General features: G+C 50.5%; 1 protein-coding gene across 1 annotated transcript in view; it reads left to right on the plus strand.

Moving 5' to 3' along the window:
- Positions 1-14728, plus strand: part of LOC139239317 (metastasis-associated protein MTA2-like) — a 63945-nt gene that overhangs the window by 20354 nt on the left and 28863 nt on the right. The window contains exons 2-3 of the mRNA XM_070867988.1: positions 3175-3242; positions 6648-6741. Of these exons, the coding sequence (XP_070724089.1) occupies positions 3175-3242; positions 6648-6741 (162 nt within the window). The remainder of the gene's footprint in view (positions 1-3174; positions 3243-6647; positions 6742-14728) is intronic.

The raw sequence follows: 14728 nt of genomic DNA on the forward strand, positions 1-14728 counted from the left end.
GATCTTAGAATAAGGGGCCACCCATTTAAAACTGAGATGAGGAGGAATTTCTTCTCTGAGAGTTGTAAATCTGTGGAATTTGCTGCCTCAGAGAGCTGTGGAATAAATTAAGACAGAAATAGACAGTTTCTTGAGCGATAAGGGGTTATGGGGAGCGGAGCTGAGTCCATGATCGGATCAGCCATGATTGTATTAAATGGCGGAGCAGGCTCGAGGGGCCATATGGCCTACTCCTGTCCCTATTTCTTATGTTCTTATGACCTTTTTCCCTTAACAGAACGGTCGGTAACTGGTAGGAGGTTTAGAGGAGAGATGAGGGGGAAAAAATTGACATGGGGGGGGTCTGGAACTCATTGCCTGAAAGGGCGGTAGAGGCAGAAACCCTCACCACATTTAAAAAGTACTTGGATGTGCACTTGAAGTACCGTAACCTACAGGACTACGGACCAAGAGCTGGAAAGTGGGATTAGGCTGGGTAGCTCTTGGTCGGCCGGCACAGACACGATGGGCCTCCTGTGTTGTAAATTTCTATGATTCTATGCAGTGCTTTGCCAGATGTAGTAGTGTCTTCGGTCAGTGTGTGTGATGGTGTGCGACTTGTCTTCGAAACGACCCTTGCTTTTTTGTGGTATATATCGATGACTTGGACTGGAATGTTGGGGGCATGGTTAAGAAGTTTGCAGATGACATAAAATTGTCCATGTGGTTGATGATGGAGAAGAAAGCTGCGGACTGCAGGAAGATATCAATGAACTGGTCAGGTGGGCAGAACAGTGGCAAATGGAATTCAATCCGGAGAAGTGTGAGGTAATGCCTTTGGGGAGGTCTAATAAGGCAAGGGAATACACATTAAATGGTAGGACACTGAGAAGTGTAGAGGAACAAAGGGGCCTTGGAGTGCAGGTCCAGATCCCTGAAGGTAGCAGGCCAGGTGGATAAGGTGGTTAAGAAGGCATCCTTCTGTGCTGTAACTTTCTATGATTCTGTGACCCTGTGATTCATGGAGTGGGAGGCGGAGTTGAGCTGCACTGCATCACTGCCTGAAACCTTTCACACATGCCACCATAGCTGTATGACTTACTAAGGTGGGGTGGGGTGGGGTGTGTTGCTGTTACACAGTTGCTTAGGAATTACAGACATGCTGGCAATAGGCCAGCAAAGGGGACCCGTATACATTTATTCCTTCCAGTAGGCTTCTGTTCGGCCCCTACCCTCTCCCCAGGGCTGCCAGGCGGCATGACTGAGTGACACCAATCAGCACCCACATGAGTCAGCCTGCTGGAGCACTAATATGTGGTGGGCCACACTGTCACCGTGTGTGCTGTTTCAGATCACCGAGCTCAGTGATGCATTTATTTTGCAACTGTGCTAATGTGGAGTCAGCTATGACTCCCGCCTCTCAGTCAGAAGGTCATGGGTTCGAGCCCCACTCCAGAGACTTAAACATTTAATCCAAGCCGACACTCCCAGTACCAGTACTGAGGGAGCGCCGCACTGTCGGAGGGGCAGTACTGAGGGAGCGCCGCACTGTCGGAGGGGCGGTACTGAGGGAGTGTCCCACTGTCGGAGGGGCAGTACTGAGGGAGAGCTGCACTGTCGGAGGGGCGGTACTGAGGGAGCGCCGCATTGTCGGGGGGGCAGTACTGAGGGAGCGCCGCACTGTCGGAGGGGCAGTACTGAGGGAGCGCCGCACTGTCGGAGGGGCGGTACTGAGGGAGTGTCCCACTGTCGGAGGGGCAGTACTGAGGGAGAGCCGCACTGTCGGAGGGGCGGTACTGAGGGAGCGCCGCATTGTCGGAGGGGCAGTACTGAGGGAGCACCACACTGTCGGAGGGGCAGTATTGAGTGCACGCCGCACTGTCGGAGGGGCAGTACTGAGGGAGCACCACACTGTCGGAGAGGCAGTATTGAGTGCACGCCGCACTGTCGGAGGGGCAGTACTGAGGGAGCACTTTACAGCTAATTAATTACTTCTGAAGTTGTTGTAATGGAGGAAACTAGACAGCCAATTTGCAAGCTTCCACAAACAGCATTGTGATCATGACCAAATTGTCTGTTTTAGTGATGTTGGTTGAGGGATAAATATTGATAAATATAAATATAATCACCAAGAAATCTAATAGGGAATTCAGAACAAAGTTCTTTACCCAGAGAGCGGTGAGAATGTGGAACTCGCTGCCACAGGGAGGGGTTGAGGCGAATAACAGAGACACATTTAAGGGGAGGCTGGATAAACACATGAGGGAGAAGGGAATAGAGGGTAATACTGATAGCTAGATGAGGAAAGATGGGAGGAGGGCTAGGGAGTGACAATATAGACTTAATGGCATAGTTTTGAAGAGTGCAGGGACAGAGGGACCTGGGGGTTCATGTGAACAGATCTTTGAAGGTGGCAGGGCATATTGAGAAAGTAGTTAGCAAAGCTTATGAGATCTTGGGCTTCATAAATAGAGGTATTGAGTACAAAAGCAGGGAAGTTATGCTGAACCTTTATAAAGCTCTAGTTAGGCCGCAACTAGAGTATTGCATCCAGTTCTGGTCAGCATACTTTAGGAAGGGTGTGAAGGTCCTTGAGAGGGTGCAGAGGAGATTTACCAGAATGGTTCCCGGGATGAGGGATTTTAGCTACAAGGTTAGGTTAGAGAAGATGGGGTTGTTCTCCTTGGAGTGAAGGAGGTTGAGGGAAGATTTGGCAGAGGTGAACAAGATTATGACGGGTTTGGATAAGGTAGACAGAGAAAGACTGTTCCCATTAGCTGATGGTACAAGGACTGGGGGACACAGATTTAAGGTCTTTGGGCCAGAGCTACAGGGGGGATGTGAGGAAGAACATTTTCACGCAGCGAGCGGTAATGATCTGGAATGCGCTGCCGACGAGGGTGGTGGATGCGGAGACGATCAATGATTTCAAAAGGAAATTGGATGGGCACTTGGGGGGAATAAACTTCAGGGCTGGGGGGACAGAGCAAGGAAATGGGACTGTCTGCATTGCTCTACAAAGAGCCGGCATGGACTCGATGGGCCGAATGGCCGCCTCCTGTGCCGTTATGACTCTGAGGCTCGAGTGGAGCATAAACGCCGGCATGGGCTAGTTGGGCCGAATGGCTGGTTTCTGTGCCGTATATCCCGTGTAATATGTGCTTTCTAATCCCGTACCTCTGCGTTCTCTTCCAGATTATGTTTACTTTGAAAACTCCTCGAGTAATCCGTACCTTATCCGCAGGATAGAGGAACTAAACAAGGTACAGGCTTTACATTCTTTGCTCGGGATACAGGGTAAGACCCTGATAGAGAGAGAGAGATGTGTATTGGCACAGCAAGGAGTGTTGGCTTGTCGCGGTGTGGGGTGATTTATTTTCCCATCTCGCCCTTGTATAATTCCCCAGGTGAGGGGGCTGGCAGACAACCTGTCTCCCACTGCGGCCCAGAAACCAGCCAGCTATTCCCTCGCCACAAGGTAGCAAGTACAGACCATATATCTCTCCGGGGACGAAAAGAGAGAGGCACGTCACATCGACCATGCTGTGTGTTCAACTAACGTTGAGATTTATCTCCTGCCCGATCCAGTCCTCGCCTGATACCCACACACGGACGCTCCCAGCAAGGGTCACTTGCTAACCGTCACCCTGGAGGGATTTCTTTTCGTCTTCCGTGCCAGCAAAGATGAAAGAAAGAACTTGCATTTATATAGAGCCTTCCACCACCTCGGGTCTTCCCCAAGCGCTTCACAGCCAATGAAATGGAGTCACTCTTGTATTGTGGGACGATGTCTTTCAGATGAGACGTTAAACCGAGGCCCCATCTGATGGATGTAAAAGATCCCATGGCCAGCATTGGAAGACGAGCTGTGGATGGGGCAGAGCGGGGCATTCTCCCCGGTGTGGAATGTTGGCCTTTATTGCAAAGGGGGAGGGAGTATAAAAACAGAGAAATCCTGCTACAACTGTACAGGGCGTTGGTAAGACCACACCTGGAGTACTGTCGACAGTTTTGGTCTCCGTATTTAAGGAAGGATATACTTGCTTTGGAGGCAGTTCAGAGAATGTTCACTAAGTTGATTCCTGAGATGAAGGGGTTATCTTATGAAGTAAGGTTAAGCAGGTGGGGTCTGTACTCATTGGAGTTCAGAAGAATGAGAGGTGATCTTATTGAAACAAAAAGATTCTGAGGGGGGCTGGACAGGGTGGATGCAGAGAGGATGTTTCCCCTCGTGGGGGAATCCAGAACTAGGGAGCATAGTCTCAGAATAAGGGGCCGCCCATTTAAAACGGAGATGAGAAGGAATTTCTTCTCTGAGGGTTGTAAATCTGTGGAATTCTCTGCCCCAGAGAGCTGTGGAGGCTGGGTCATTGAATATATTTAAGGTGGAGATAGACAGATTTTTGAGCGATAAGGGAGTGAAGGGTCATGGGGAGCGGGCGGGGAAGTGGAGCTGAGTCCATGATCGGATCAGCCATGATCTTACTGAATGGCAGAGCAGGCTCGAGGGGCCGAATAGCCGACTCCTGCTCCTATTTCTTACGTTCTTATGTCTTGGGGCCAATATTTATCTCTCAACCAACATCACCAAAAAACAGATGATCCGCGTCATTATCACATTGCAGTCTGTGGGAGCTTGCTGTGCGCAAATTGGCTGCCGTGACTATGCTTCAGGAGTGCTTCAATGGCCGCAAAGCGCTTTGGGACATCCAGAGGTGGTGAAAGGCACTGCAGAAATGGGAGTAGTTGTTGCTAGGGCTGGGTGTTTGACAGTCTCTCATTGAGGGCCACTTCCCGGAATAAAAATGTTGTTAGACCTGGGTCTGAATCTAATCCTGATCCTTTCTGTCAGTGAGCACTGATACTGCAGTTCGAACCTGGGGCTCTCCCGGTCTGTACTGCTCAGCTCATTCACTGCCTGTACAAGCTGGGCTCTCGGGGCAGCAGGAAATAACTTTGTGTTCACCATCTCGCTGCTGGCGGGTGCCTGCTGGCGGTATTCCCAATTGAGTTGCTTGCCTGACGTCGTTGCCTGTGTGGTGGAGTAGGAGGGCGGGGAGAATGTCGATTGGGGAATTATTTCCAGGGGCATTGCACTGATCATCCTCTGGTTCTGGTCTACTCTGCTTACAGCAGAACCAATGAGTGGATTCCGTGGCGTGTATAGGGAAGAAAAAAGACAGACTTGCATTTCCACATATCCTTTCACCACCTCGGGACGTCCCAATGTCACTTACAGCCAATGGAATACTTTCTTCTCACAAACAACGATATGATAATGATCTGTTATAGTGGCGTTGGTTGAGCAATAAATATTGGCCCAGGAAACCGAGGAGAACTCCCCTGTTCTTCCTTGAAATAGTACCATGGGATCCTTTACGCCACCCGAGAGGGCAGACGGAGCCTCGGTTTAACGTCTCATCCGAAAAATGCTACCTCCGACAGTGCGACACTCCCCCAGTACTGCGCCTCCGACAGTGCGGTGCTCCCTTAGTACTGCCCCTCTGACAGTGTGGCGCGCCCTCAGCATCGCCCCTCTGACAGTGCGGCGCGCCCTCGGTACGGCCCCTCCGATGGTGCAGCGCTCCCTCGGTACCCACCTCTGACGGTGCGGCGCTCCCTCGGTACTGCCCCTCCGGTGGTGCGGCGCTCCCTCAGTACTGCCCCACCGACAGTGGGGCGCTCCCTCAGTACTGCCCCTCCGACGGTGGGGCGCTCCCTCAGTACTGCCCCTCCGACGGTGGGGCGCTCCCTCAGTACTGCCCCTCCGACGGTGCGGCGCTCCCTCAGTACTGCCCCTCCGACAGTGCGGCACTCCCTCAGTACTGCCCCTCCGACGGTGCGGTGCTCCCTCAGTACTGCCCCTCCGACGGTGCGCCGCTCCCTCAGTACTGCCCCTCCGACAGTGCGGGGCTCCCTCAGTGCTGCCCCTCCGACGGTGCGGTGCTCCCTCAGTACTGCCCCTCCGACAGTGCGGCACTCCCTCAGTACTGCCCCTCCGACAGTGCGGCACTCCCTCAGTACTGCCCCTCCGACGGTGGGGCGCTCCCTCAGTACTGCCCCTCCGACAGTGTGGCGCTCCCTCAGTACTGCCCCTCCGACGGTGGGGCGCTCCCTCAGTACTGCCCCTCCGACGGTGTGGCACTCCCTCAGTACTGCCCCTCTGACGGTGCGGTGCTCCCTCAGTACTGCCCCTCCGACGGTGCGGCGCTCCCTCAGTACTGCCCCTCCGACAGTGCGGCTCTCCCTCAGTACTGCCCCTCCGACAGTGCGGGGCTCCCTCCGACGGTGCGGCACTCCCTCAGTACTGCCCCTCCGACGGTGCGGCGCTCCCTCAGTACTGCCCCTCCGACGGTGGGGTGCTCCCTCAGTACTGCCCCTCCGACAGTGTGGCGCTCCCTCAGTACTGCCCCTCCGACAGTGCGGCGCCCCCTCAGTACTGCCCCTCCGACAGTGCGGCGTTCCCTCGGTACCGCCCCTCCCACAATGTTTAAATATATAAACTGGGAGTGCCATGCTGGATTATGGGGCTCAAACCCACGACCTCCTGACTCGGAGGTGAGCTGCCCTCGGAGTTGTGTGTAATTGAGTGGAGGGGTTACGCACCATGACTTGCCCAATGCCACTTTGTGCAGCGTGCAAACCGAATGTGATTTTGTTTTAAGCAGACGGGCAGCGGCAACGTGGAAGCCAAAGTTGTGTGTCTGTACAGGAGACGGGATATTTCCAGCAACCTCAACGGACTCGCCGATAACCACGCGCGTGAGTAACTGCTGCTTTATCCGGGGCCGTTGAAAGACAGAAGTTCCGATGCCTGTGGGGGAGAGTGGAGCAGCATAGTCCTACAGCAACAATGTTCAAACATCATCTCCCCCCGGGGTGAAAGTAAATGTAGTCGCCCAGCACCAGTGATGTATCCAAGGACGTTATGTCCTAAAGTTAAGGCTAGCCTATTAATGCTATGGCAAAGCCTTTATTTAACCCCAGAAGGACTTCAGAGCTGACGTCTATTAAGACGAATAATGCACTCTGCCGGTGCTTGTGTAATGTAAACAGGAATGTTGTGTCCCAGTGGTCCCATCGGGAGTGACTGCGTTCAGTCCTGCGCCCCGCCCCTCAGGGAGGATATATCGGCCTCGGAGGGGGGAGCGGGGCAGGTTCACCAGACTGTTACCTCGGGGATAAAGGGTTAAATTACCAGGACAGGTCGCACAGACTGGGCCTGTGTTCCCTCGAGTGTAGAAGATTAAGGGGTGATCTATTTGAGGTGTTTGCGATGATTAAAGGATTCGATGGGGTAGATCGAGAGAGACTATTCCCTCGAGTGGGTCAGCCCAGAACAAGGGGGCATCGCCTTACCATTAGAGCCCAGCTGTTCAGGGTGATGCCAGGGAGCACTTCTTCACACAAAGGGCCATGGGAATCGGGAACTCTCTTCTCCCCCACCGCCCAAAAAAGGCTGTTGAGGGCGGGGGGGTCAATTAGAAATGTCAAGAGTGAGATGGAGAGATTTTTGAAATAAAAACAGAAGATGTTGGAAATACTCAGCGGGTCAGGTAGCCTCTGTGGAGAGAAACAGAGTTAACGTTTCGGGTCGATGACCCTTCGTCAGAACCCTTCGTGAGTTCCGACGCAGGGTCATTTTCAGCAGAGTATTTCCGGCATTTTCTGTGTTTATTTCAGATTTCAAGCATCCGCAGTATTTTGCTTTTGTATTGATAGATTTTTGTCGGGTTAAGGTTTACGGAGCCAAGGTGAGCGGAGTTGAGATACAGATCAGCCGCGTTCTGATTGAATGGTGGGACAGGCTCGGGGGGCTGAATGGCCTCCTCCTGTTCACGTGTTAATTTATATCGTGTGGAGATCTGGTGTCATTGCTTGTCGGGGTCTTGTTGCACAATGTCTTTTGCTGTGGTGGACCTGGGTTCCTTTAAGATCACACCATGTTGAGCAAACAAATTCATTGTAAGTTGTTACGTCGTCAGGGAACTTTGCAGATTTTTGCTGAGCTCCTGGTTGTAGTTCAGAAGCACAAGTGTTTTAAGACACATCTGTGACAAAATATGAAGTCTGTGTGGGTAAGGTGTATTGTTGTTAATATAATTTAACACTATTATATTATTAACGTCTGGTACGGTAGTGGAGTATTGTGCATAGTTTTGGTCTCTTAATCTAAGGAAGGATATACTTGCCTTGGAGCCGGTGCAACGAAGGTTCACCAGATTGATTCCTGGGATGGGGGGATTGTCTTATGAGGAGAGATTGAGCAGACTGGGCCGATACTCTCTGGAGTTTAGAAGAATGAGAGGTGATCTCATTGAAACACACATAAACGTAAATCAACGATCTTGTAAAGGATCCTCTAGGAATGAGTGACCATAACATGGTTGAATTTCAAATTCAGTTCGAGGGTGAGAAAGTTGGATCTCAAACCAGTGTCCTAAGCTTAAATAAAGGAGACTATAAAGGTATGAGGGCAGAGTTGGCTAAAGTGGACTGGGAAAATAGATTAAAGAATGGGACGGTTGATGAGCAGTGGCAGACATTTCAGGAGATATTTCATAACTCGCAACAAAATTATATCCCAATGAGAATGAAAGACTGTAAGAGAAGGGATAACCATCCGTGGATAACTAAGGAAATAAGGCATGATATCAAATTGAAAACAAGGGCATACAATGTGTCCAAGAATAGTGGGAGGCCAGAGGATTGGGAAACTTTTAAAAGCCAGCAAAGAACGACTAAAAAAATAAAGAGGGAAGGTAGATTATGAGAGTAAACTAGCACGAAATATAAAAACTGATAGTAAGAGTTTCTACCCTAGAGGATGAGACTGGGGAATTAATAATGGGGAACAAGAAAATGGCAGAGACGTTGAACAAATATTGCTGGAGTCCATTATTAAGGAAGCAGTAGAGGGACATTTGGATAAACATAATTCGATCAAGCAGAGTCAGCATGGTTTTGTGAAAGGGAAATCATGTTTGACAAATTTGCTAGAGTTCTTTGAGGATGTAATAAGCAGGGTGGATAAGCGGGAACCAGTGGATGTGGTGTATTTGGATTTCCAGAAGGCATTCGATAAGGTGCCACATTAAAAGGTTACTATACAAGATAAAAGTTCACGGGGTTGGTGGTAATATATTAGCATGGATAGAGGATTGGCTTACTAACAGAAAACAGAGAGTCGGGATAAATGGGTCATTTTCTGGTTGGCAAACAGTGACAAGTGGGGTGCCGCAGGGATCAGTGCTGGGACCTCAACTATTTACAATCTATATTAATGACTTGGATGAAGGGACCGAGTGTAATGTAGCCAAGTTGGTGATGATACAAAGATGGGTGGGAAAGCAAATTGTGAGGAGGACACAAAAAATCTGCAAAGGGATATAGACAGGCTAAATGATTGGGCAAAAATTTGGCAGATGGAGTATAATGTGGGAAAATGTGAGGTAATCCACTTTGGCAGAAAAAATAAGAAGGCAAATGATAATTTAAATAGAGAAAAATTGCAAAGTGCTGCAGTACAGAGGGACCTGGGGGTCCTTGTACATGAAACACAAAAAGTTAGTATGCAGGTACAGCAAGTAATCAGGAAGGCGAATTGAATGTTGGCCTTTATTGCAAGTGGGATAGAGTATAAAAGCAGAGAAGTCCTGCTACAACTGTGCAGGGTATTGGTGAGGCCACACCTGGAGTACTGTGTACAGTTTTGGTCTCCGTATTTAAGGAAGGATATACTTGCATTGGAGGCTGTTCAGAGAAGGTTCACTTGGTTGATTCCGGAGATGAGGGGGTTTGACTTATGAAGAAAGGTTGAGTAGGTTGGCCCTCTACTCATTGGAATTCAGAAGAATGAAAGGTGATCTTATTGAAACGTATAAGATTATGAGGGAGCTCGACAAGTTGGATGCAGAGAGGATATTTCCACTCATAGAGGAAATTTAAACTGGGGGGCATAGTCTCAGAATAACGCCCACTTAATACTGAGATGAGGAGGAATTGCTTCTCTCAGAAGGTTGTAAATCTGTGGAATTCTCTGCCCCAGAGAGCTGTGGAGGCTGGGGCATTGAATATATACAAGGCTGAGATCGACAGATTTTTGAGGGATAAGGGAATAGAGAGTCATGGGGAGCGGGCAGGGAAGTGGAGCTGAGTCCATGATCAAATCAGCCATGAATGGCCGACTCTTGCTCCTATTTCTTAAGTTCTTGTGTATTCTGAGGGTGCTTGACAGGGTAAGATGCAGGGAGGGTGTTTCCCCCCGGGGCTGGGGAGTCTAGAACCAGGGGTCACAGTCTCAGGATAAGGGCTCGGCCATTTAGGACTGAGATGAGGAAGAATTTCTTCACTCAGAGGGAGGTGAATCTTTGGAATACTCTGCCCCAGAGGGCTGTGGAGGCTCAGTCTTTGAGTATATTCAAGGCTGAGATCGATAGATTTTTGGACTCGAGGGGAATTAAGGGATACAGATATCGTGCAGGAAAGTGGAGTTGAGGTTGGTGATCAGCCACGATCGTACTGAATGGTGGAGCAGGCTCGAGGTGCCGCAGGGCCTACTCCTGCTCCTAATTCTTACATTATTATGAATATAAAACCACTTCATCTTGTCTGCATTCCAGTTTTCTTAAAAGGAATCTCAGCTGAATGTAATCTGGTTTAAAAAAAAATAATAATCACCCCTCGCTGTTGATGATGTGCAGAGAGGATTTGAGGTTCTCATTCGCATTCCCTTCACCCTCTACCCTCCGTAACGTACAAGACGGGGCCCCAGTGGAGCGCTCAGTGTGAGGGAAATGCTGCCTGTGGGTCAGTAAGCTCCGGCCAGTTAAGGCAGTGTGGTTTTACAGTGTGACGGAGTCCCGCCATCGTCCGTCCCTTCCATTCTGCTTTTTTTTGTAAAGTTGACGTAATCAGGAACTTGGAGGAGTTGCAGTGCGTGACAGCAGGGCCGCTGGTTAGATTGCATCACTGGGACCTCTGCAGGTTGCCAATGTTATTCCAGCTCCCTCGTACTGTCGGCCTGAGTAGCTTCTCAGCCTACCCATTTCCATTTTCCTCCCTCTCTCTTCACTTCACCCTCGTGTTTGTGTCAAGCCTCCCCTTATACGACGCCTTACACGACCAACGGACGTCGCAAAACGTTTCACAGTCAGTGAAGTATTTTTGGAGTGCAGTCACTGTTGTAATGCATCAGTGCAGCCTGCACCAACCACTCCATGAGTTCCACATCTTACCACACATGGTGTGACCGAGCTGGATTAGTATCGTCACTCAGTAACCCTGCCCCTAGCATCCTGTGTCACCGATTGTATCTGTACTGATGTTAATCCAGCTCCCTCACACTGTCACTCAGTAACCCCTCTCCCCCAGCACCCTGTGTTACTGACTGTATCTGTACTGATGTTAATCCAGCTCCCTCACACTGTCACTCAGTAACCCCTCTCCCCCAGCGCCCTGTGTTACTGACTGTATCTGTACTGATGTTAATCCAGCTCCCTCACACTGTCACTCAGTAACCCCTCTCCCCAGCACCATGTCACTGACTGTATCTGTACTGATGTTAATCCAGCTCCCTCACACTGTCACTCAGTAACCCCTCTCCCCCAGCACCCTGTGTTACTGACTGTATCTGTACTGATGTTAATCCAGCTCCCTCACACTGTCACTCAGTAACCCCTCTCCCCCAGCGCCCTGTGTTACTGACTGTATCTGTACTGATGTTAATCCAGCTCCCTCACACTGTCACTCAGTAACCCCTCTCCCCCAGCATCCTGTGTCACTGACTGTATCTGTACTGATGTTAATCCAGCTCCCTCACACTGTCACTCAGTAACCCCTCTCCCCCAGCACCATGTCACTGATTGTATCTGTACTGATGTTAATCCAGCTCCCTCACACTGTCACTCAGTAACCCCTCTCCCCCAGCGCCCTGTGTTACTGACTGTATCTGTACTGATGTTAATCCAGCTCCCTCACACTGTCACTCAGTAACCCCTCTCCCCCAGCGCCCGGTGTCGCTGACTATATCGCCACTGATGTTAATCCAGTTTCTTCACACTCACTCAGTAACCCCTCTCCCCCAGCACCCTGTGTTACTGACTGTATCTATGCTGATGTTAATCCAGCTCCCTCACACTTTTGGGATCCGTAACTGTTTCAAATTAGTTCCCGCTTTATATCATTCGCATCACTGTTCAATCAGAATTATCTTTCAAAAGATCCACAGCAATAAATGAAAGTGTATTTGAGTTGTTTGTTGCTGTTTCTGTGGTGTAGTTATGGGGTTACACAGGGTGGGACCTGCTCTGTAACTCATCCTTTGCACCTTACTTGCCTGCGGCTTGATTTGTTGGGTTAAAGGAACTGTTCGTGCTTCTCGTGCGCCAGAATCCATTGGCAGCATCAGATTTAAAAACTCCCACGGCTTTCATTGAAATAAATTTTCACCTTCCCTCTCGCTGGGGAACCAAAACCCAGCTTTGTTGTGTGGGTGGACAATCTCCTTGTGGTGCCAGTGCTCGCCTCGTGGTCGCTCTCCCAGCCTTCCAACGCCGGCGCCCCTGGTGGGACTGCCATCTTGGTGGTAAAACTGTTGGTTATGATTTCCGTGCAAGCTCTCTTCCCCTGTTAACTTTCCTCCTAGAAACCTAGAATAGAAATATAGAAAAATAGGTGCAGGAGTAGGCCATTCGGCCCTTCGAGCCTGCACTGCCATTCAATGAGTTCATGGCTGAACATGCAACTTCAGTACCCCCTTCCTGCTTTCTCACCATACCCCTTGATCCCCCTAGTAGTAAGGACTTCATCTAACTCCTTTTTGAATATATTTAGTGAATTGGCCTCAACTACTTTCTGTGGTAGAGAATTCCACAGGTTCACCACTCTCTGGGTGAAGAAGTTTCTCCTCCTCTCGGTCCTAAATGGCTTACCCCTTATCCTTAGACTGTGACCCCTGGTTCTGGACTTCCCCAACATTGGGAACATTCTTCCTGCATCTAACCTGTCGAAACCCGTCAGAATTTTGACGTTTTTATGAGGTCCCCTCTCATTCTTCTGAACTCCAGGGAATACAAGCCCAGTTGATCCAGTCTTTCTTGATAGGTCAGTCCCACCATCCCAGGAATCAGTCTGGTGAACCTTCGCTGCACTCCCTCAATAGCAAGAATGTCCTTCCTCAAGTTAGGAGACCAAAACTGTACACAATACTCCAGGTGTGGCCTCACCAAGGCCCTGTACAACTAGAGTAACACCTCCCTGCCCCTGTACTCAAATCCCCTTGCTATGAAGGCCAACATGCCATTTTCTTTCTTAACCGCCTGCTGTACCTGCATGCCAACCTTCAATGACTGATGTACCATGACACCCAGGTCTCTTTGCACCTGCCCTTTTCCTAATCTGTCACCATTCAGATAATAGTCTGTCTCTCTGTTTTTACCACCAAAGTGGATAACCTCACATTTATCCACATTATACTTCATCTGCCATGCATTTGCCCACTCACCTAACCTATCCGAGTCACTCTGCAGCCTCATAGCATCCTCCTTGCAGCTCACACTGCCACCCAACTTAGTATCATCCGCAAATTTTGAGATACTACATGTAATCCCCTCGTCTAAATCATTAATGTACAATGTAAACAGCTGGGGCCCCAGCACAGAACCTTGCGGTACCCCACTAGTCACTGCCTGCCATTCTGAAAAGTACCCGTTTGCTCCTACTCTTTGCTTCCTGTCTGCCAACCAGTTCTCAATCCATGTCAGCACACTACCCCCAATCCCATGTGCTCACCGAGGTCGGAGGTTGAGGACTGCCGTGTGATGGAGGGGATGCTTGGGGTTTTAACCGGGGACACGAAGGCTGGTCACGATGGCTCTCTGATCTCGCTGGGTCTCGTGGGACCAGTTCACTCGTGTGGCAGAGTGCTGTCGATTTCAGAATAGGCGCCCATCTTTTTTCAATATATATTCGTTCACGGGATGTGGGCGTAGCTGGCAAGGTGGGCATTTATTGCCCATCCCCAATTGACCGTGAGAAGGTGGTGGTGAGCCGTCTTTTTGAACCGCTGCTGTCCGTGTGGTGAAGGGGCTCACACAGTGCTGTTAGGGAGGGAGTTCCAGGATTGTGACCCAGCGACAATGAAGAAGCGGCCGATATATTTACAAGTCAGGATGGTGTGTGACTTGGAGGGGAACGTAGAGGTGGTGGTGTTCCCATGCGCCTGCTGCCCTTGTCCTTCTAGGTGGTAGAGGTCGCGGGTTTGGGAGGTGCTGCCGAAGAAGCCTTGGCTCACCACCACCTTCTCACGGTCAATTGGGGATGGGCAATAAATGCCCACAATGCATCTTGTAGATGGTACACACTGCAGCCATGGTGCGCCGGTGGTGGAGGGAGTGAATGTTTAGTCAGAAGGTGGTTGGTTCAAGCCCACACCCGAGTCTTCAACACTTAATCCAGGCCGACACTCCCAGTGCCAGTGCTGAGGGAGCGCCGCACCGCACTGTCGGAGGAGCAGTGCTGTCGGAGGGGCAGTGCTGAGGGAGCACCGCACTGTCGGAGGGGCAGTACTGAGGGAGTGCCGCACTGTCGGAGGGGCAGTACTGAGGGAGTGTCGCACTGTCGGAGGGGCAGTGCTGAGGGAGCACCGCACTGTCGGAGGGGCAGTACTGAGGGAGTGTCGCACTGTCGGAGGGGCAGTGCTGAGGGAGCACCGCACTGTCGGAGGGGCAGTACTGAGGGAGCGCCGCAC

The sequence above is a fragment of the Pristiophorus japonicus genome, chromosome 27, assembly GCF_044704955.1.
Source record: "Pristiophorus japonicus isolate sPriJap1 chromosome 27, sPriJap1.hap1, whole genome shotgun sequence".
NCBI classification, from domain to species: Eukaryota; Metazoa; Chordata; class Chondrichthyes; family Pristiophoridae; genus Pristiophorus; species Pristiophorus japonicus.